The following is a 24,253-nucleotide window of genomic DNA, read 5'->3' as shown; positions in this document are numbered from 1 at the left end:
TGCTTTTGCTGTACTTTGGATCAAATAAATGCAGGCTTGGTGAGCAGAAGAGACTTCTTTATAAAACATTAAAAATCCTACTGTCCAAAAGCTGTTGACTGGTAGGTTAAATATATTAAAGAAATGTTATATTGTAATGTTATATATATATATATATATATATATATATATATATATATATATATATATATATATATATATATATATAAACATTTCTGTCCCCCTCACTTCTGAAAAGATGGCTACGCCCTCTGAAAAGATGGGTACGCCCTGCCCTACTTCATGTCAGTTGTCTTATCTGTGTCTATTTTTATTGCTCATAATGCATATTTGGGGAAACATCTGAGGCAGAATTGATAACCTAAAGAAACTTAACTCAGAAATCCAAGTCTCCTGAGCTTTTGAAAGAGCAACAAACCCTATAGACTGTCATAGAATCCTTTCAGCTGATCATAGAAGACACCAAAAATTGCAAGATCCTTCAAATCCCGCAAAACCTTCAGTCTGAGCTCTCGCTGGAAGAACCATAATGTGCGTTGTTTACTGTTAAATCAATGGCAGACATCACTCACTAATTACAGAGCACTTGAATATTTTGCAGTTGGCTGCACAAATGCTTTGCTGGAGTCCAGGCACATAATTGACTACAGCAGTAAATCAGCCAGAATGTGACTCGCTCTCTTTCCATTTTGTCTCCCTGGTCTTAAATTGCCTTGCTTTCTTAGTTTGGACTTTTTCTTTTTGTTGTGTGTGAGAACATGTGTGTGTGTGTGAGAGAGAGAGATGTCAGACGAATCCCACTCTAGTTCACCGTTAACTCTGCGGTGTCCTGGATGGCTTAATGATATGAATAATTAATTAACATATTCCCTCACTCACAGTCTGTTCACTACTCAACTGAATACACCATTTTCTTGAAGCTTTTGCGTATAGTGAAGAATGCAGGAGTAGTGTGACTGTAAATATTATTAAAATGTATTTTATTACAAATGTAATTTATTGCTTTGATGGCAAAGCTGAATTTTCAGCATCATTACTCTAGTCTTTAGTGGCACATGATTCTTCAGTTAGTTCAGCTCATAGGACTTGATATTAATATCCCTAGTTATCAGCACTTCCTAATTTTTGGGCAGAGGGGTGAGAACGTCATCAGGGTCTTCAGGTGGGCACCCTCCTTCACCGGTGTTTCATTGATAGGCCCACGACACCTCCAGAGGGCTCAACGGCAACACCTGGCGTCCCAGGTGAGCCCCCTTCTGCTCTTATCCCTCCTTATTGTTTTTTTGCAGCCCAGTTGGGGTCCTTCCTCTTTATCCAGATCCACCTGCTGCTCCGCTCCGCTGCCTCCGACAGTGATCTGACGGCTTTCCTGAATGCCTGTCCCCGAACTCCCATCCCCTTCAGGAGCTTGACTATGGATGTGGCCACAAATCCTCTGCAACCAACCTCCACCGGAAGCACGTGTGCACGCCAGCCCCGTTGTCTCGCCTCCAACGCTATATCAGTATACTTCAGCTTTTTCCGTTCATACGCTTCTCCCACCGCAGCCTCCCATGGTACAGTAAGTTCCACGATGAACAGGGACTTCTGTGAAGTTGACCACAAAACAAGATCTGGCCTGAGATTGGTGTTTAAGATCTCTGCCGGAAACCTGAGTTGCTGATCTAGGTCCACTTGCATTTTCCAGTCCCGTGCGGCATCCAAGAGGGTACTATCCACTCTTATGGCTGGTTTTCCTGGGCATTGCCCTGCTCTTACGAAGGGGATAGTGGATGAATGTCTGGATGTTGGATGAGGGAGGTCATTGATGGAGGATCGCCTCTCTTCCAGAATAGCTGCCAGTTGGCGTAGGACTTGGTTATGCCTCCAGGTGTAACGGCCTTGGGACAGACTGGTTTTGCAGCCGGTGAGGATGTGCCTGAGAGTTGCTGGGGTTTGGCAGAGAGGGCATGCTGAATCTTCTCCAAACCACTGGTTAAGATTATTAGGTGTAGGAAGAACGTCATAAGTGGCCCTGATGAGGAAGCTTATTTGGCTTCCTTCCATTTCCCACATATCTCTCCAGGTGAGCTTATGGTGCTCCAGGTTTTCCCAGGTAGTCCACTGTCCCTGCTTGGCTTGTGCCACTGCCTTTGCGCATCTCTCTGCTTCCTGTTGGTGCCGGACCTCAGCAACTACCATCTTTCTCTTCTCTGCAGATGTTGCCTTGTGCCATGTAGGTCGACTAGTCCCAAGTCCAAACCCGCCTCTTCCTAACTGCACCTGTCCCACTATGTCTCTATGTCTGAGAGCGGATTGTGCTTGCTCTACAGCCTCAGCTGGGGTCCATTTTTTCCCAGTTTCCAGTCTGGGAGGAGCTGTTCGTATGGCTGCATCTTGAGACTCTGCCAGGGTCATACTCAGCCTTACTTTGGTGCATTTATATTCTTCAGTGAGGCTAGAGATAGGCAGTTCCAGTGCACCGTTTCCATACAACCCGATGTTACTGAGGCATCGTGGGAGTCCCAGCCATTTCTTGACGTATGCACTGACTGTTCTCTCAATCTTCTCAACTTTGGAAATAGGAAACTCGTACACCGTTAGAGGCCACATTAGGCGGGGAAACAACCCAAACTGCAGACACCACAGTTTCAACTTTCCCGGGAGTGAAGTCTTGTCAATACTGGCAAGGCCTTTGATGGTTTCTTCCCTCAATTGATCACACTGCTCTGCGTCTTTGAGACTTGCATTGTACCACCGTCCTAGACTCTTGACGGGCTGTTCTGATACCAATGGAATGGGTGTTTCATTGATGTTGAACCTTTGGTCGGTAAGCTTTCCTTTAATGATGGATATGCTCCTGGATTTACTGGGTTTCAACTTCATCCTTGCCCATGTAATGTTGAAGTGAAGCTTCGCTAACAGACGTTTGGTACAGGCGATGGTTGAGGTCAGGGTGGTCATGTCGTCCATAAAGGCGCGAATCGGAGGTAGCCGCTGCCCATCCTGCCGACGCTCCCCTCCGACTACCCATCTAGATGCCCTGATGATCATTTCCATTGCCATGGTAAAGGCTAGAGGGGATATGGTGCACCCTGCCATGATACCCACTTCCAATGATTGCCATGATGTTGTGTATTCTGTAGTTGTTATGCAGAATTGCAAATCTTTGAAATAGTTTCTGACCAGATTTGTGATGGTTTCAGGCACATGAAAGAAGTTGAAGGCTGCCCATATGACCGAATGGGGGACGGATCCAAAAGCATTGGCCAGGTCCAGGAATAATACATGCAGGTCTCTTCCTTCCCTTTTTGCAGATTGTATTTGATGCCAAATCATGCTTGTGTGTTCAAGGCATCCTGAGAAACCTGGTACTCCGGCTTTCTGTATCGACGTGTCAATCAAATTATTCTGTTTAAGGTAGGTATTCATTCTTTGAGCAACAATGCTAAAGAAGATCTTGCCTTCAACATTCAGGAGATTAATTTGTCGAAATTGATCGATGTTTGAGGCATTCTTCTCATTGGGAATTACTACTCCCCCTGCTCTTCGCCATGCTTTTGGGATGTTTTGTTTCTTCCATGTCACCTTCATTAGTCTCCATAGAAACCGCAAGACACCTGGGGTGTTCTTATACAACCGGTAAGGAACTCCATTTGGTCCTGGTGCAGAGGCTGCCCTTGCCTTCCTTACTATGTTGTCGATCTCAGTCCACTTTGGGGGGCTGTTATCAAACTGGTGATCTGGTTGGGGAATTGGCGGCATGTCTGATGGAATCTCCCTTTGTTCAAATCTATGTTCGTCTGAGTATGTCACTTTCAGGTGGTTCTCCAGCTCCATCTTTGGCACCTTGAGAGATCCGCTCTTTTCCCTTGTAAAAAGCCTTTTTACAAATTTGAAGGGATCCTTGTAAAAAGATGTTCTTGTCTTTTCCTTTTTCCTGCGTTGAGTTCGAAGGTTTTCTGCTCTCCGCAATCTTCCCAGGCGCCCCTTCAGCTCTGCTTGCAGGAGGTCAATGCCTTCTCTCTCTTCCGGTGACGATTTCTTCCATCGTTTCCTCAAATCCCTCCTCTCTTTGATAAGGTGCTCAATTTCTTGTTGCCTCCTAGACTTGGGAGGGGTTGGAGTTTCTTTCATTCGCTCTTTTGTTCCGAATCTTTCTGCCCCATAGAAGTAGATCAGATCACTCATTCTCTCCAGTTTCTTCTCTGTTGTTCCACTGATTCCTTCCAGGATCGCACCTAGGTCTGCATCGACTGTTGCCCACTCATTCTTCCTGCTGGACTTTGGCCACTTTACTTGGGGTCTGCGGCCTTGGATCTTCTCCTCTATAACAGGCCGTGACTGGTTTTGTCCCAGGTTCTCAGATGTGGTGCTTGAATTACTCTCAGCCATTGGGGTATTGATGCTCATTGGACTGTGGGTTGATTCCGGCCGCTGAGCTTCACTCGCCTGATTTGACCTTTCTCTCAAAAGATAATGGTCAATGCGAGGTCCCGACCTTGCCTCCTTCAAGCACTTCATCCGCCCTTGATGTATTTTAAGGCCTCTGGTAGATGTTATCTTGGACCAGCCACAGCTGCAAGTTTGGAGTTCTTGTCTTGCAGCTGATGATATTAGTGCCGTGCTGATTATTCGCTTTGTCGTTGTCATGTTCTTTCCAGGGTCCGTTACCGTGTAGTCAGTTGACGAGTCATCTTCCGCCCCCGCTCTCGCAGACTCAAGGGGTATTTTCCACTTTGGACTTTTTGTAGCCATGAGGGGTGACTCCACTTCATTTATGGTGACAGAGCCTGCCGTCATGGATAGCTAGTCCATGACAGCCCCGTTGGGGTCTTTTCCTCCTGTCAGCTGTCTTTCCATGCCGTCACATAGTCTTTCCCTAGTCGTCAGCTGCACTTTCACAACAGTCATTGGATTTCTCCAAATTATTAGTTCAGCTCATAGGACTTGATATTAATATCCCTAGTTATCAGCACTTCCTAATTTTTGGGCAGAGGGGTGAGAACGTCATCAGGGTCTTCAGGTGGGCACCCTCCTTCACCGGTGTTTCATTGATAGGCCCACGACACCTCCAGAGGGCTCAACGGCAACACCTGGCGTCCCAGGTGAGCCCCCTTCTGCTCTTATCCCTCCTTATTGTTTTTTTTGCAGCCCAGTTGGGGTCCTTCCTCTTTATCCAGATCCACCTGCTGCTCCGCTCCGCTGCCTCCGACAGTGATCTGACGGCTTTCCTGAATGCCTGTCCCCGAACTCCCATCCCCTTCAGGAGCTTGACTATGGATGTGGCCACAAATCCTCTGCAACCAACCTCCACCGGAAGCACGTGTGCACGCCAGCCCCGTTGTCTCGCCTCCAACGCTATATCAGTATACTTCAGCTTTTTCCGTTCATACGCTTCTCCCACCGCAGCCTCCCATGGTACAGTAAGTTCCACGATGAACAGGGACTTCTGTGAAGTTGACCACAAAACAAGATCTGGCCTGAGATTGGTGTTTAAAATCTCTGCCGGAAACCTGAGTTGCTGATCTAGGTCCACTTGCATTTTCCAGTCCCGTGCGGTGTCCAAGAGGGTACTATCCACTCTTATGGCTGGTTTTCCTGGGCATTGCCCTGCTCTTACGAAGGGGATAGTGGATGAATGTCTGGATGTTGAATGAGGGAGGTCATTGATGGAGGATCGCCTCTCTTCCAGAATAGCTGCCAGTTGGCGTAGGACTTGGTTATGCCTCCAGGTGTAACGGCCTTGGGACAGACTGGTTTTGCAGCCGGTGAGGATGTGCCTGAGAGTTGCTGGGGTTTGGCAGAGAGGGCATGCTGAATCTTCTCCAAACCACTGGTTAAGATTATTAGGTGTAGGAAGAACGTCATAAGTGGCCCTGATGAGGAAGCTTATTTGGCTTCCTTTCATTTCCCACATATCTCTCCAGGTGAGCTTATGGTGCTCCAGGTTTTCCCAGGTAGTCCACTGTCCCTGCTTGGCTTGTGCCACTGCCTTTGCGCATCTCTCTGCTTCCTGTTGGTGCCGGACCTCAGCAACTACCATCTTTCTCTTCTCTGCAGATGTTGCCTTGTGCCATGTAGGTCGACTAGTCCCAAGTCCAAACCCGCCTCTTCCTAACTGCACCTGTCCCACTATGTCTCTATGTCTGAGAGCGGATTGTTCAGAAATCAATCTAATATGCTGATTTGCTGATCAAAAAACATTTCTTCTTATAATCATTGCTTAAAACAGCTGTGCTCCTTGACATTTTTGTTCAAACCCATTATATAATTTTTCAGGAAATTGTTCGGAAGAACAGGATTTATTTAGAACATGAATCTTTTGTAGCATTATAAATACAGAGTTCTGGCATGAAACTCTAGATGGCGCAGTCCAATAGGTCTAACTCAGTCTGTCCTAATGACATCATCACATGCCACAGCTAATTGGTTCTCTCCTGTATTGGTAGCCAATGAGCTCGCTGTACAACTAGTGATGGGATTTATGGCTCTTTGAGGGGATCCGGATCTTCGCGATCCGTTCCTTTCAAAGAGCCGTTCAAAAGAACGGCTCTTTTGGCTCTTTTAAATATTTAGTCAGTTTTAAGAAGCCAGCTTGGAGCCATCTCAGTTTATCCTGGAAATAATCACTGGGACGAATGATGAGGTGAGATTTGTAGTCAAATAATTAAAACTCAGATATCACGCACCAATATCTGAGTTTGAATTATTCTGAAATATTGATTATTACCTCATTTGTCATGTGTGGACTATATTCCATAGGGTTGCACAAATCCCTCTGCTTAGACAGTGACATCACTATTTTGGATTTACCTTTAGTACAAAGTGTGTGTGTGTAAAGCTACGTTGACTTATGTTATTCATACAATACCTACTCACGAATACACACCAAAAAGAAAGCCGGCTGCAATGAATTTATGTGCAAAACAGCTTTTACTACAAACACTTCCACACAAGAACATTGTTATCACACAAGAACATTTTGATAGAAAACAAAAAATATTTAAAGTTAGAATAAATAAAATGGAAATGTCTACATACTACATACAATTACTACTGTAAACTTTGCAAACATCAGCCCCTTCAAGTCAATGAACAATAACAAAGTGGGCTGCAATAAATGTCTGTGCAAAACAGCTTTTTTTTTCAACGCTCCTACCCAATGACAGAGGCACGCAGGATGTGAAGGACGTGAAGGATGCGTGCACAACTAATAACTAATATCATCACGCTATAAAGGGTTGGCCTGCGCTGGGTGCGCCCCTCCCCCTACAACTGTTCTGTCTCGCGGAGGAGCTCATTTGTGTGCATCTGTGTGAAACACGCATAGGATAAAAGAACGACAGAAAGAACGGCTCCCCTCCAGCCGCAACTCGGCTCCCATCGTTCATGTTTATGAGCCGTTCAAAAGAATCGGTTCGTTTGCGAACGTCACAACTCTATGTACAACATTCAAATATATGACTATTGCTTGCTGTAGCAGTTTGCAGCATGCTTCAGAAACCCTCCACCTTCCCCAGCTCCACCTGTATAGATCTGCTACAAGGTGATTCATGTATGCTATATAGTTTCTGTAAAGTGTTCCAAATCAGTTACTTTTAAGTTTGATTTCAGTTAGGATGTTGACTTAGAAGGCAGTTGCCTATGTAGGCAGCAAGGTAGCTCTCTAGGTTTTGGAACAAACATATAGCCTACTTTAACCACATCAACTCTGGGGACCCACCGGTGGGTCCAATATTGCATATGCCTAATTCTCAAAAAATCAAAATAACAGCTGAAGTGGTTAAAAGATTATTGGAGTATGTTTTAAAATAAAATATTATTTCAGTCTCCCACATTTATATACCCTAAATAAACTAAAGATATTTAACCTACGTGGTCTGTGCAAAACAATTTATGAAATAATGTTATAAAAGCATGAGTGTGTTTATGGGTAAGCGTAATTTTTCTCCCTGTCAAGTAGAAACAACATCTGACTGCTGCCCTGTCTGTAAATACACCACCAGCTGGATAACATCAATATTGTATAGCAGCTTCCAAATATGGATAACAATCCATGCCAACCAGCAACAATGACTGACAAATGTGAGAGGTCAAATCTAGGAGTATGTTTCCATTCCATTCCAATGATTAGACTACCTTGTGCTGCAAAAAGCCTTGCAAAATAATCCACAGGCTCAATCTGGATTAGGACTGGGATTCTGAGCTGGGGTTTCAAAGTTAATCTGACAACACATCTTTGTGTGGGGTTGATCATTAGACCGCCTGGTGTGATCAGATTATAATAATAGATTTAATAAAGCAAATTTCATTAAAAGAACAACAGCTTGTTACGTAATTTATTTCCATTTTTGGAACACAGGTGGCTTCAGTGCAGATTGATAGGGAATAATGTGATCTATCAGGTTTGAATCCTTAAGCCTTTCCGACCTACAATAACATTTTAGATTGATGTCTCATAAACAGTGGGGGTGGACCGCACACTGGCTATCACCGTAATGTCCCACTGCATCTTTATCTAGGATAGAGAAATAAATAAATATTCATATAAATTAAATAGGTGAATAGGACACAAAGACAAAGGAGCTTTTAATGTTATTGAATTGAGTATGTCCAGATACTGGATGGCTGAATTAATCTTTATGCCACAGGGAAGAAAGGAGCATGCTCAGTTGCTCACTAGGTCAGGAACAGGAAATTCTCTTCCTTTCTGATCCTGTGGGTCATTTGCATTCATGTCAGGGCAGTGTAATGGAAGTTAACAGCACACAAGAAAAGCAAATTTGCTATTTATGTACTCTATAATATTATGTTAGGGTTTATGTACAATGCGTTTTCCACTTTACAGATAAAAGACTGAATCTCAGAAAGAAATGGAGATCCAGTAACCCCATTATTTATGAAGCACTTGGAGAGACAAAGTAGCTTTTGAGTTTAAGTGCTTGATTCTTTCATTAACCAAAAGCCCTTTCAGGTCCATGCTGACTTCGAGAAGCTACCTTTTGAGACAGCGTGCTAACTGAAATAGAACCTTACAAGTGACAGATTTTGATGCTCTACATAGGCAAGTTCTCAAACTATAGCAGCAAGCTATCTATCTATCTATCTATCTATCTATCTATCTATCTATCTATCTATCTATCTATCTATCTATCTATCTATCTATCTATCTATCTATCTATCTATCTATCTATCTATCTATCTATCTGTCTGTCTGTCTGTCTGTCTGTCTGTCTGTGTATCTAAAATAGTTCATTTTATTACCATTTCATACTTTTCAGTACTGATGAATGAGTATATTGATGCTTTTTTTTCTCATTCAGGTAGTCACAGGGGATACTGGGATTGCTTTTTTTACAACAGATGCTATGTTGCAGTCTGGCCAAATATAGGTTTCATGAATTCGCCTGCACATTCACCCCCCCCCCCCCCCCCCATGATGGTAAGGTGTGGAGGAAAAATAAATTAATTTAGAGGAGGAGAAGGGGTGGGGGTGGAGTTATGACTGCTGCTTATATACGGTCATAGCAGTGATTGACAGGACTGGATGAGTGGGCTCCTCCCAAACCTGCATTGGGAGCTTCATATCTTAGAAGGCAGCATAAGATACCATTCACTTGTTAGCTATGATGCCTTAAAAGGTACTCTAGTTATGGAGTTCATTGAGTGCTAATGTGTTAGAAACCACAAAACTCTCACAAAACAATTGACACATCAAACTTTCTGACAGGTGTCCGTGACTTTCCTCCATTGGGTGGGAGGAGTAAATAACAAACACAGCCTACAACCAGTCAGTCAGGATGTGTCTCCTATTCTCAGCATTCATCATGTACCCAAACTATCTGCAGTGACTCATTGAGTCTCTTAGCAACAGCTGAAACACTCAAGATGTCAATAGCAATGTTCTCCACCGCTATGACTGTGATTCTTTTTATCTTGTCAGTCGCTCGTCACGCTGTACGATCTTCATACTAAAAACAATAGAAGAAAACGGGCTGAACGACTGAGCTCACAATGGCAGATGCCTTGATTGTTCAAAGCAAATGTCACTCACTGTTCTGTTAATATCAAATCCTTTTTTCTGTGGCAACAGCATGGTCTCTCTGGACTCGGCCAATCACAGCGTGGAATCCCTGAAGGCCACAGCCCACACAGCAAATCATGAGTGTTCGTTATCGTCATGGGGCATAGCAGCAAGCTAAGGCAGATATCTATCTATCTATCTATCTATCTATCTATCTATCTATCTATCTATCTATAGATAGATAGATAGATAGTCTGTCTGTCTGTCTGTCTGTCTGTCTGTCTGTCTATCTATCTAAATATATCTATCTGTCTATCCTCTCAGTCTAAAGTTAAGGTCATCTTTAGTTTCTCTGTCCTGCTTTTAGTCTGAGCGAGTGCACAGAATGAGAGCAAAAGAGAGGGACCTGTTTTAGCCGGCATTTCATTCATTCATTTCATTTTCATTTCATATTTTATTTCATTCTTTTAAAAAAAAGAAATGAAAAGGAACAGAAAGAAGATAAACTTATAATATTTGCCCCTTATCAACATAAGTTAAATTACAATTCCAAAGAGGTGCACTTACAATACACGTCTACTTTGCAGCACATATACATAGTCATAAATCAAATATCACATTTTCCTGCTAAATAGAAGCATAATATTTCTTTATTAGTAATGCTTTTACACTCTTCTTAAAAACAAAAAACGATGTTTAAGTTTTAATTTCGCTATTTAGATTGTTCCACAGACTGACACCTTGTATTGAGACACATCTTTCCTTTAATTTTGTTCTGAACTCAGGTTTCTGAAAGACTTCAGTTCCTCTTAAATTGAATCTACTAACTCTCTTGATGAATCTATTTTGCAATTTGTCAGGTAATGTTTTCAAATGAGCTTTATACATTATTTTTAGAAGGCTATATTCGAATAAGTCATTGAATTTTAAGATTTTTAACTGTATAAATATTGGATTTGTGTGGGCCCACTTCCATTTACCACGCGAATAGCACGTTTTTGTAATGTAAAAACTAGTTCTATATAAGTCTTGATTGCACTTCCCCATGCTTCAATCCAATAGGTCAGATATGGAACAATCAATGAATTATATAACAAAATTAAGGCACATTTATTAACAGATACTTTTACCTTATGTAACACGGCTATAATTTGGGATACCCTAGATTTAACATGGTCGATATGGAATTTCCATCTCAACTGTTCATCGATCACAACACTTAAAAATTTAAATTCATGAGTCCTTTCAATCTGTACTCCTTGTACTGACAATGCTGCATCAAAATCCTTATTTATACAACTAAAAATCATACATTTTGTCTTACTAATATTTAAAGACAATCTATTGGCGTTAAACCATCTCATAATTTTCCCAAACTCATACTCTACAACTTGTAATACGTCATTTATATTTTTGCCAGCATAAAATAAAGTAGTATCATCCGCAAACAAAATACATTTTAGTAAATTAGAAACATTTGCTATATCATTCACATAAAGGAGAAAAAGTACTGGACCTAGTACCGATCCCTGGGGTACACCACAAGTTATTGGACAATTTTTTGATTTTGTGTTATTGATTTCAACAAACTGCTCTCTTTCTTTTAAATAGCTTTTGACCCACTGATGAGTTATGCCTCTTATACCATATTTATATAATTTACTCAATAATATTTCATGGTCTAAGGTATCGAACGCTTTTTGCAAGTCCACGAAGACACTTACAGTAACATGTTTCTTATCCATAGCATTGGTTATTTCTTCTACCAGTTCCAATATCGCTGTTGCAGTTGAATGATTTGAACGAAATCCATATTGACTATTATTTAACAATTCATTTTTATCCAAATTTTTTTTTAATCTAAACACAAATCATTTTTCTAAAATTTTAGATAACTGTGGTAACAGGGATATGGGTCTATAATTCGAAACATCATTTTTATTTCCTTTTTTGTAAAGTGGAACCACTTTGGCTATTTTCATACGTTCTGGAAATTTCCCTGTAGTGAATGACAAATTACAAATGTAAGTAAAAGGCTCAACAATAACGTCTATAATTTGCTTTATCAGTGACATATTCATATCTGTATAATCATTTGAATTTGTATTTGCAAATTCATACACAATTTTCAAAATTTCACTCGCTTGTACCCTCTCAAGGAAAATACTGTGGAATAATACTACCATCAATGTTTTCATCTGGGATGTATTGTACTAAATTGGAGCCAATGTTTGCAAAATAATTATTGAATTTGTTTGCAATTTCGCATATTTATCTGAGTTGTTCTTGGTTATAAAATCAGGAGTAATAATTTTGGCCCTGCCTTTATGCAAGACTGTATTTATTACACCCCATGTGTTTTTGATACTGCCTTTACTTTTGTCTATCAGATTAGTGTAATAATCCTTTTTTGTTTTCTTATAATTAATACAAGTTTGTTTTTATATTTTTTATATCTGCATTCTGCATCCTCTGTTCTTTTTTTAAGAAATATTCTATACAGATATTTTTTTGATTTGTTTACAATTTTTATCATATGAACTAATTAGTGTAGTCATGAAAGCATTATAAGCATTATTTAAGTCATTCGTATATACTTGATCCCAATTTTGTCTCTTAAGATCTTCTTTAAAATTCTCAATAGCTTTACTAGACTTATCCCTTATGACAACGAGAGAGTTATCTTGCATAGTATTAATACAGAAATTGTCATAAATTATAAATACAGGGAGATGATCACTCACATCTGTCATGAAAATACCATTTATAATTTCACCGTGTATATTTGTATATATATTATCAATAATCGTAGCACTATGAGTTGTGATTCTGGTTGGTTTAGTTATCATTGGGCATAAACCTGCAATTTCCATATAATTCTTGAAGTCGTTAGTTGCTATTTTGCTACCCAAATCTATATTGAAATCACCACATACGATTACTGATTTGTTCTGGACATCCTCAAACATTTCTATATTTTTTTCTGTAAACAAATCAGTAGCAGGCCCAGGTGGTCTATAAACACAAGTGATTAACACATTTTTTCCTTTGTCATTTATGATTTCTATCGTTAATGCTTCCATCAAATCAGTCACAGCTATAGTTTTGTGCTCAACAACTTTACATTTAAGTTTAGCATCAACATAGAGGGCAACACCTCCTCCACTTTTCCCATCTTGTTTACATAAAACATGTTGTAACCGTTGATCTGTACACTGTCAACTTGCATTTCCTTCAACCAGGTTTCTGTTACAGCAATCACTTTAAAAGTCCATTTTAAATCGCTAAGAAAGTTGTTAATCTTTGATAATTTACATTTCAAACTTTGGCTATTAAAGTGTATGATGGAAAATGCATCATCAGAAAACCTTTGTGTAGTCCCATTAAACTCTTGTGTTGTAAAGTAGTGACATTCCCCAGGCACTAGTATATTATGTGCAAAGACAGTTTCCATATCAAATATTTTGTCACTGTTTATATCAACATTTGGAACCATGATCGAAAGTGTGAGTACTTGGATCGAATAGACATTCTAATAAAATCATACAGGCCCAGTCCAACAACAAGATAAATACATTGATCTGACCACAATTCACATTTTGACAAGATTATATTCATTCCCACAGGGTTTAACACCGGCATATCTTGAGGTGTATCGAAAATGCAAAAGGGAATATGTCTCATTATTTAAATTGTTCTAGATCTATTAAGTCTCTTAACATCACAACTTTAGCTTGTTCCGGATTTGACCCATTAAGTTGAATAAATACCTTACAATTTCTTGTCCATGTCGCCTTAATTTTTCCAATTTTCCGCAGGGAGCGTGCTTCTCTTGCAATATTTGCCATTTTCGGCGTTTAATGCTCATTCAGATACACTGCAGTTCCTCTCAACTTTTTTCCTTGGCTCAGCATTTCAGTTTTGTTTTTCCGATTTACGAAGCGCATGACAATAGCAGGCCTCGTCTTGTCTTTGAGTGGTAGAGTATGGCACGAAGAAATGGTTTTCGGATCCACATGTATATCCTTCTCGGTCAAAAATTTAAGAACTTGCCCTTCCAGTGTTTGCAAATCAGCTTTCTCCGCATCCTCACTGACATTGCTACCACTTGCAACAGCTTTCGCATAAGACTGACTAACCATTTTGTGACCCCTGTGTTTGACACGTTGCAAATAACTCATGTTTCTGTTCACAAAGTCAGAATAACGGCAGTTTAAAGCTAAATTCATTTCTAAGAATCAGTTTAAACTGTTTCACTAAATCGCTCCAAACACTGATTCAGTGTTTGCTAACTCTGATATTTCGCTATGAATCTCAGTCAGATAGGCTTACAAGCATCACTTAAATATGTCAGTAGTTCCACGCTAGTCCCAAATTTCTCGTCTTTCCTTCTTCTCTCTTTCTCCTCAACCTCTCCTGTTCTCTCTCTCTGTCGATGATGCTGTGGGGAACCTGAAATCCTGTCAAGTAAGCTCTGCAGCAACATATGCATTCAACCAAGCACTAATGAAACACACACAACCGAACCTAACAGCTCAGAGCGGAGTGGAAATGAATGGCCTGCAGTTACATCAGTGAAATACTTAGAATGGGCACAGTAAAGCAGATCATTTAGAACTAAGTGAAAAACATTTAAACTCTCCTTCCTTTGTGTAACTTCCTGTCCATCAGATGACACAGCAAACATGCATGCTCTATTTCTCCTGATCACATAGACACAAACACACATAGAAGTACAAAGACAGCGACACACACTCCCTAGTGCCTATAATAAACACACACACAAAAGTGAAAGAAAAGCAGTTAGCAGGACAGGGGGTTATCCTGGGGAAAATGACATTTGTCCAAACACTTGTTTGGATGACCACTTAGAAGAACACAAACAAAACTCGGCGATAATAACATCTCATTAGTGTGCTGAGGCAATTAAAATTGTCTCTTGCATAACACGGTCTGCTACTATAAGGCACAGCAAAAACATCTAAATTATTAACATTCCTGCAGTCTGATCAACGGATCCGGCCACTGGACTCACTTCAAAATACTTCAATCTATCCATCCATCCATCCATCCATATCTATCTATCTATCTATCTATCTATCTATCTATCTATCTATCTATCTATCTATCTATCTATCTATCTATCTATCTATCTATCTATCTATCTATCTATCTATCTATCTATCTATCTATCTATCTATCTATCTATCTATCTATCTATCTATCTATCTATCTATCTATCTATCTATCTATCTATCTATCTATCTATCTATCTATCTATCTATCTATCTATCTATCTATCTATCTATCTATCTATCTATCTATCTATCTATCTATCTATCTATCTATCTATCTATCTATCTATCTATCTATCTATCTATCTATCTATCTATCTATCTATCTATCTATCTATCTATCTATCTATCTATCTATCTATCTATCTATCTATCTATCTATCTATCTATCTATCTATCTATCTATCTATCTATCTATCTATCTATCTATCTATCTATCTATCTATCTATCTATCTATCTATCTATCTATCTATCTATCTATCTATCTATCTATCTATCTATCTATCTATCTATCTATCTATCTATCTATCTATCTATCTATCTATCTATCTATCTATCTATCTATCTATCTATCTATCTATCTATCTATCTATCTATCTATCTATCTATCTATCTATCTATCTATCTATCTATCTATCTATCTATCTATCTATCTATCTATCTATCTATCTATCTATCTATCTATCTATCTATCTATCTATCTATCTATCTATCTATCTATCTATCTATCTATCTATCTATCTATCTATCTATCTATCTATCTATCTATCTATCTATCTATCTATCTATCTATCTATCTATCTATCTATCTATCTATCTATCTATCTATCTATCTATCTATCTATCTATCTATCTATCTATCTATCTATCGATAGCAGCATGCCGAGTCTTCCGTTGAACTTCTTTCCTGAATTTTTTGAACAGCTAGGAGTCACTTCCGTTTAAATGTGAAAAAAAATGGCATCTGCAGTACACATTCAGCAGGATTCATTTACTAGGAACTGATTAAAGGCCTTTGTATCTTCCTTAAAAATACAGATATATAAAGTATTTGAATGCAGTTCTTTCTTATTTTGAATTACCTGAACATCAACAATAGCATCATTTCATTTGGTAAAACTAGGTAGAATCTGAGGGATAGAGTTTATAGTATACAGAAATAGCGAGTGCAGATGTTCCAGTGGTTTGACATCCCACCCACAATTCTTGTCCACATTAATACTATCAGATAAATCCTCTGCTGACAGCTGTAGTATTCCCGGCTTTAATCAGACCTCTCTCAACATGTGCATGATGACTTACACTTTCTCTGTGTGAGAAAAATGAATACACTCACACACACACACACACACACACACAAACACCTTTAGTCACACACCTAATAAAAGCAATTAAGTGAAAATCTATTTATTTAAAGTGAATTTATGACATTTAAACTAATATCTGTGCAGATTAATTTATCTGACAAAACAATGGATCAGAGATATTAATCAACATGTTCATTTGACACTGTATAGTCAAGATTGCTTGGCAGATGGTTTCATCAAAAGCAAATTACACTGGATTCCAGGTATACATTTAATCAGTTAATCAGTGCTTTTTGTCCCCATAAAGCCAGCAAAGGCATGTCATTGGTTCAATTCCCAGGAATATATGAAATTAAGAAATGTATGTTATTAATGCAATGTTAGTTGCACTGGAATCCACTTTTGTCATATTGAAAGGAACAGCTTGGACATTCTGCAAAATATCTTCATTTGCATTCAGCCAAAGAAACAATGTCTTATGAATCTGGAATCACTAGATCACAAACAAAGTCACAGGCATCGTAATAGGACATAGCTTTGGAATATCAAATATCAGGTATCACTAGAAAACAATTACTAGAAAATAAAAATGAACACTAATATACAGTGACAGCCTAGAGAAGGCAATTGACTCTTAGTAGAAGTGTGTTGTTGGTGCTGCTGGATTTAAATTTACTGAGAAATGATCAGTTACATAAGATGAGCTCTCAAATCCTAATGATCAGCTGAAAGTAATTACTGTATATAAACAAACTGTAAGCCAATAACTGCACCATCTGTCAACTGAAGAGCTCTTGTGATCAAAGGCTCATCAAATATGAAGGGGACAGAACCTAGATATAATATGAAGATTAATGATTGTTGTGCAGGATGCATAAGACATCATACTGGAATGATACTTAAAGCAATATCTGCCAATAAAGATGATGATAGTTTATATGTCCTGTTTTAAAAACAGATCATTTCTAATTAATGCAATTTCAAACATATAATTTTCCCCACATTTATTAAGCTAACCTGAGATGCTAAAAGTCCTGATTAACTTTCTCTTTGAAGTGATGGAAGGAGGACAAACATAAAGTGAAAAGCTATCGATAAATTCATAGCGTTTTTCTCGCCACGGGCTGCTGTGCTCACTAATTCCAGAATCAATTCCAGCAGCCTCTGTGGTTTGTATCTTAAAACCATCGCTTTGCACAGGAAACATTCTCCTTGAGGCTGAAATTTCATTGAATACCACAGCGCTGATGATAAATATTATTTTACGATGCATAAAAAAAACAAATGTGGCGGTAAATCTCTTCACAGCTCACTTGAAGCTTGTGGGAGTTCAGACTAAAAAAGCTGATATTCAGTTGCTACAGATCATGTGGTTTGGTTATTATTAAACAACATCTGCTTTTACAGTATTTAATAAAAGATAGTGATGAAATAAACAGAAAGCGAGTGCTAAAGACCTCTAGTCACTCAGAAGAGGAGCAGGTGGAGCTCTGTAAAGCCACGCCTCTCCTCTCGCATAATTACAATTATAATGAGCATCCTGTCAACCCACATGGCCACCAGCAAATGACATCATCAGTCATATCCCTGGACACATGCCTACAATGAGTCTTAAGATTTCATGGATGATTAATTCAGAATGCTGATCCTGAAAGACCCAGAATCACTGGCAATGGGAAATCATGATGGAAAATGTACAAAGAAAAGAAGTGTTAGGTTTTAAAAACTGTAAAACTTACTAAATAGTCATAAAACAGCAGAAACATTATAATATTTTATGGAATGAGGTGTTTGTTTTGAATATTAATACTGATTTACAGTCATCTTCAGCTGTCTTAAAGGGATAGTTCACCTACTAAATTAAAATTCTGTCATCATTTAGTGAATATGACTTTCTTTCTTCTGTGAAACAAACAATAAAATGTATTTATAGCATTATATCAATTGTATGTGCTCTTTTAGATACAGTGAATGGTGATCCCGGCTGTCAAACTAAATTGTCAAAAGAGTTGGAATATAGTGCAAGGTTTTATGCTTTTTATAGAGTTTGACAGCCCATGGTCCCCATTTACATTCATAGGAGCGTGAACAATCTTATTTTCATGGATAAAAGAAAGTCATACCGGTTTAGAATGACATTAGGAATGCCCAAATTTTTCATTTTAGGGTGAACTGGCCATTTAAACCTTTTTGATTTTGTGATTTTCCAAAATAACTTCTTTTATCAAATGCTCTGCTTTGATCAAATGCTCTTCTTTTATCAAATCACCACATTTCAAAAGACATTCAACTCTTACAAAACAATGACCTTAAGAAAGATCTCTGAAAACCCGCCCGCGCATGGCATGCATGAGTCAAGAGCTTCACTGAATGTTTCAAACACTGACATTAAAAAGTGTCGATAACAGCAGATTGGTAATGTTGATACCATTCCAGTAACACTGTGTTCGCTGGTTTGCACAGACATCACATACAAACTCATTACAAGTGACTTTGGCCTGTAACATGTTGAATTTAGTTTCACAATGTGGGCCTGCAATAGAAACATTACCACACTCAGATGGCTTAACTATAGGGTCCACTATCCCTAACCACAATCAGTCAGAGACAGAAGAGACTACTGGCTTCAAAACATTAAATATTAAGTGGGACTGTTCTTGGCTGTACAGCAGGGTCTAAAATTATGACTTTGCTATCCCACAGAGCTTATATATACGGCATTTAGAAACATGCCATTTTTTTATTTTAGGGGTCAGAGGTCAGTTTGCAGAGAGGGATTGTTTGCTGAACCGAGGCTTCACTTTTTCATTCCCAAAATTACTCTTTTAATCCTAATTAAAATGTGAGCACACCTGGAGAATATGAGAAGTCAGATGATCACAACAACCTCTGACACTAAACGGCGGGCTGAATCTAACCCAGTGTTATGTGATTTAACAATATACAGACACTATGGAACAGGCTAATTAAGCCATATGGGGACTTTTTGGGGGCTATAGATGATTGGTCCATGGGCGTCCCTGAGTATTATGTACTGTGCTGTGCCAGACCCAGCAGTAATTGGCTCATTTTAACTGAGTACTGAGTACTGATGTTGAAAAAACATATTGTGCCATTGTATTTAAAGAAAAGCATGCTTAAAGTGTCATGTAACATTTCAGCACAGGTCAGTTCACCAGTTTTGAAAAATGCAAAAAAAAAGGAAGCATTAAAAGCCTAAGTAAAAAGGAGGGATAACATTTAATTGATTTAATTGAGGCAGTTTGCATAAATACATTATAGTTAATTTTTTTAAGCTATGTTTTACACAAATATTTCCAGGTCATTATATGTAATATAATGCAAAAATAAATGCAGAGCCATTGTATGAATATATATGAATATATATGAATCCACTTTTGATAACTTTGGAGACTGTTATTCCATGCAGACTTATAAAAAATGATGCACTAAAGTGCATGGAAACGTCACATCCTGTGATGCTGACTTGATATTTATCACAAAAAATGCCTTAAAAATCCAATTTGATCTTAACATTAAAAATACTAACATTGTCTTCGATCAAACATAAATCTGATATCCAAAAAATGTTTTAGTGTTTCATGATACTTAAATTGAATAATGAATATTTCAATCATATGTGCCTATAAATAAAAGCACATCAAGATTTTTGGTTTGGTACAAAAAAAAAAAAAAACATAACCATAACCATATGCCCCATCTCAGATTCCAGGATAAACTGGTTTATGTGTAGAAAAGTAAAAAAAAATCTAAAATGCAAGAAGTATTCTTAAAATATAAAATTTAAATTCTTATACTGCAAAAATCACCCAGATTTAGCCTCTTTAATTAGAATCTTATATTGGACTAAAATAGCCTATAAAGCATGCAAAAGGCTTATATGTTGTACGTCATTGTTGTGACTCCAGATTCTATAAGTCCATATTCTAACAAAGGCCTGCCGTCACTGGAAACAGGACATATGATGCACAACTGCGAGTTGATGCAGGGAAAACATGGATGGATGTGCGCTCACACGCTCAGATCCGGTAAACACCGGAGAAATCCTGCCGTTTAGAGATCGTTCTCGTGCGCACCGACGGTCGTGACTGATCATTTATTTTCCTTTGCCACAAAGACATCGACTTCATTAACCTTCATAGCGATCAATATTCATCACCCCACCCTTCAGGTTCCCGCATCAACATCTCCCACATCTCCTACCATTCCGTGCCAGCTGCCCGTCCGACGATCCCGGTCCGGTGACAGTTCAGTCCTGTTCAAAACATCCCAGTACGCGACGTATTTAAAGACCTCTGTGAGGACGAATCAAGCAGATATAAAGAAAAAACATGTAGGTGAAACAAAAAGAGAAGGATTAAAGGCTGAGTTTGCGATGCTGAATCACTGCGCGCTCACCATTGTGCTGCAGGATGCTGCCTGTACCATTACGATCCTACCAGCGTACGAATTGGGGGAGGCGGGGTGCGGGAGACTGGTTACCGAAGCAACCGGAGGGAGCACACGATGACGTCAAAGCCGAGAACAGTCTCATAAGAGTGAGGAGATGGAGAGGAGCGGCGCTCCGATCTCGCATCTGTAGATTGGAGGGCTTTTGGCGTACATGACCGCCGACTTCGTGTTTGGAGGCGGGCAGAGAGACAGCGGCCAGCATCACAGGGCATTCGATTCATTCCGTTTCGGTTTGATGAATCAGTTAATCGATAATCGATTCACTGATTCTTTCGGGTCGTTTGTCAAAAGTTAGCCCAAAAATAGGTCTTTCAACGGCAACATGAAATATAATAATAATAATAATAATAATAATAATAATAATAAATAGCAACATTAAGCGCTTCTAAAACAAGCAAAAACAAGGGAATCAACTTGGAACACGTTCTTTTTATAAAACATATCCGAAATAAATAAATAAATAAATAAATAAGGACAGATAACAAAAGGTTAACTCCGTCAAATAGGCTATCGAGTACAAAGGGATTATTATTTTTAATTTTTTACAAAGGAAAGGTTTTATTGTGTTTTTAGATATTATTCTTTAATCAAAACAACCCAGCTGACGTTTGATTGAGATTAATTGGAATTCGGGATAAAACAACAACAACATGATTTTTGAACATTAGGCTACAAAAAAAAAAAAAAAAAAAAAAACGTTTCTGCAAATTAACTCTTATACTCTTATAATATATATATATATTATGGCTTGCCACTAAGATGGTATTTATTACTGTAAATCCAACGTACTCGAATAAATAAAAATGTCAACTGTTCTATAATTTATTATTTCAACACGTTTCTACAGCAAAGTTGCCCCTTTCAGTCTAGCTAGCGCAAATGTTTTGAATTTCAAAGAATCGGTTCAAACGAACGATTCATTCACGAATCGCACATTACTTCAGGACCTAAAAACACTGCACTCTATTAATGAGAGTCTAGTGGGATTTAAAATAATTATCATTTATTGATGTATATCCATATTATTTTAATTTCCCACAGAGAATAAACACATTTCTGGCTCATCTGTTTTTTTTTTAAGTATTTATTTATTTTATCAGAATAAATAACATTTACATTTATTCATTTAGCAGAGGCTAAAACAAATAAAATAATTAACATAACTTTACCAAACCTCCCAGCTGAGTTTTTCCTCATCTTCCTGTCCTTTTTTTTTTTTTTTTCAGGCAGTGATGTTGCAACTGAATATGGTTAGGTAGATAAACTCTACCTAAGTGAAATTATAAGTAAATTATATCATAAGCATGCGTTGTGACTCTTCACTAAGTAAAAAAGCCTCCAGACGCAGTATTGTCACTAGAGAGGGGATTGCAAAGTCATAATTTAAGTCTCTGCTGTACAGCCAAGAACAGTCCCACTTAATATTTAATGTTTTGAAGCCAGTAGTCTGTTCTGTCTCTGACTGATTGTGGTTAGGGATAGTGAACCCTATAGTTAAGCCATCTGAGTGTGGTAATGTTTCTATTGCAGGCCCACATTGTGAAACTAAATTCAACATGTTACAGGCCAAAGTCACTTGTAATGAGTTTGTAGATGATGTCTGTGCAAACCAGCGAACACAGTGTTACTGGAATGGTATCAACATTACCAATCTGCTGTTATCGACACTTTTTAATGTCAGTGTTTGAAACATTCAGTGAAGCTCTTGACTCATGCATGCCATGCGCGGGCGAGTTTTCAGAGATCTTTCTTAAGGTCATTGTTTTGTAAGAGTTGAATGTCTTTTGAAATGTGGTGATTGGTGATTTGATAAAAGAAGAGCATTTGATCAAAGCAGAGTGTTTGATAAAAGAAGTTATTTTGGAAAATCACAAAATCAAAAAGGTTTAAATGGCCAGTTTACCCTAAAATGAAAAAATTGGGCATTCCTAATGTTATTCATCACAGGGCATTCAATTCATTCCGTTTCGGTTTGATGAATCAGTTCAAAATTATCAATTCACTGATTCTTTCGGGTCGTTTGTCAAAAGTTAGCCCAACAAATATGTCTTTCAACGGCAACATGAGATATAATAATAATAATAATAATAATAATAATAATATAAAAGGCAACATTAAGCGCTTCTAAAACAAGCAAAAACAAGGGAATCAACTTGGAACACGTTCTTTTTATAAAACATATCTGAAATAAATAAACAAATAAGGACAGATAACAAAAGGTTAACTCCGTCAAATAATCAATCAATCAATCAATCAATCATTTATTTATATAGCACATTTAAAACACAACCAAGGTTGACCAAAGTGCTTCACAAGCAATCAAAGAAACACAGTAGAACAAATAAAACAGATACAGCATGCATATATAATACAAAAAAAGAACAAGCGAGCAGTAATAATATAGCTGAAAATAGCTATATAGTGTTAAAAGCCATGGAGAATAAATGAGTCTTTAGCTGAGTTTTAAAAATGTAGATAGACAGGGCATGCCTAATAAACATCGGAAGGCTATTCCATAGCTTCAGGCCTGTGGCAGCAAAAGATCGATCGCCACGTTTTTTTAGTTTTACTTTAGGGACTGTTAGGAGGCCATGGTCACTGGATCTCAGGTTTCTAGATGGTGTATAAGGAACCAAAAGTTCAGTTAAATATTGCGGTGCCAGGTTATTCAAAGCTTTGTAAACAAAAAATACAATTTTAAACTCAATCCTGTACTTGACTGGTAGCCAGTGAAGGGACATTAAAACAGGTGTTATATGGTCAAACTTACGCTTCCCTGCAAGCAATCTAACGGCTGCGTTCTGAACTAGCTGTAGGCGGGAGATAGATGCCTGGGTACTGCCATAGTACAATGAGTTGCAGTAATCAAGCCTACAGGTAATGAAGGCATGAATGGCTATTTCTAAGTTATTTCTTGAAAGAATGGATTTTACTTTACTGAGAAGGCGAAGTTGGTAAAAACATGACTTGACTACAGCAGAAATCTGTTTATCAAATTTTAAATTTGAATCAAATAAGAAGCCCAAATTCCTAACACACTTTGAGTTATAAGGGGTGAGAGGGCCGAGGTCAAGGTCAAAATCGCGGTTTTCCTTGGGGCCGAACAGAATAAACTCAGTTTTGTTTTCATTTAAATGAAGAAAATTGAGGGAAAGCCATGCCTTAAGATCATTCAGACAGTCTAACAGTGGCTGACGAGAAGAATCATTATTGCATTGCAGGGGAAGGTAAAGTTGGGTGTCGTCAGCATATAAATGAAAGGAGACACCATATTTTTTAAAGATAGTGGCCAGAGGAAGTAAATATAGAGAGAATAACACCGGCCCAAGGATTGATCCCTGGGGGACACCACAATTAAGCGGTTTATTAGAGGATGAATATTGACCTAACT

At 38.4% G+C, this 24,253-nt stretch overlaps 1 protein-coding gene across 10 annotated transcripts in view; it reads right to left on the bottom strand.

The window, feature by feature from the left end:
• Positions 1 to 20,944, bottom strand: part of LOC132117000 (mitogen-activated protein kinase 10) — a 73,455-nt gene extending 52,511 nt beyond the window's left edge. For 7 of the 10 annotated variants that reach the window (XM_059525978.1, XM_059525979.1, XM_059525980.1 and 4 more), the window contains exon 1: positions 20,614 to 20,868. Coding sequence is in view for 8 of the 10 variants with exons in the window: in XM_059525980.1 (XP_059381963.1) it covers positions 20,614 to 20,616 (3 nt within the window). In the remaining 2 variants the exon portion in view is untranslated. Of the gene's footprint in view, positions 1 to 20,613 lie in introns of all 10 variants that reach the window. The other 3 variants (XM_059525974.1, XM_059525977.1, XM_059525973.1) reach the window with 3 other exon arrangements.
• Between the last annotated feature and the right edge of the window lie 3,309 nt (positions 20,945 to 24,253).

This window comes from Carassius carassius, chromosome 36 (genome assembly GCF_963082965.1).
Source record: "Carassius carassius chromosome 36, fCarCar2.1, whole genome shotgun sequence".
In the NCBI taxonomy this organism is placed as follows: Eukaryota; Metazoa; Chordata; class Actinopteri; order Cypriniformes; family Cyprinidae; genus Carassius; species Carassius carassius.
The sequence above is the reverse complement of the archived record's forward strand: the minus strand, read 5'-3'. Positions and strand labels throughout refer to the sequence as shown.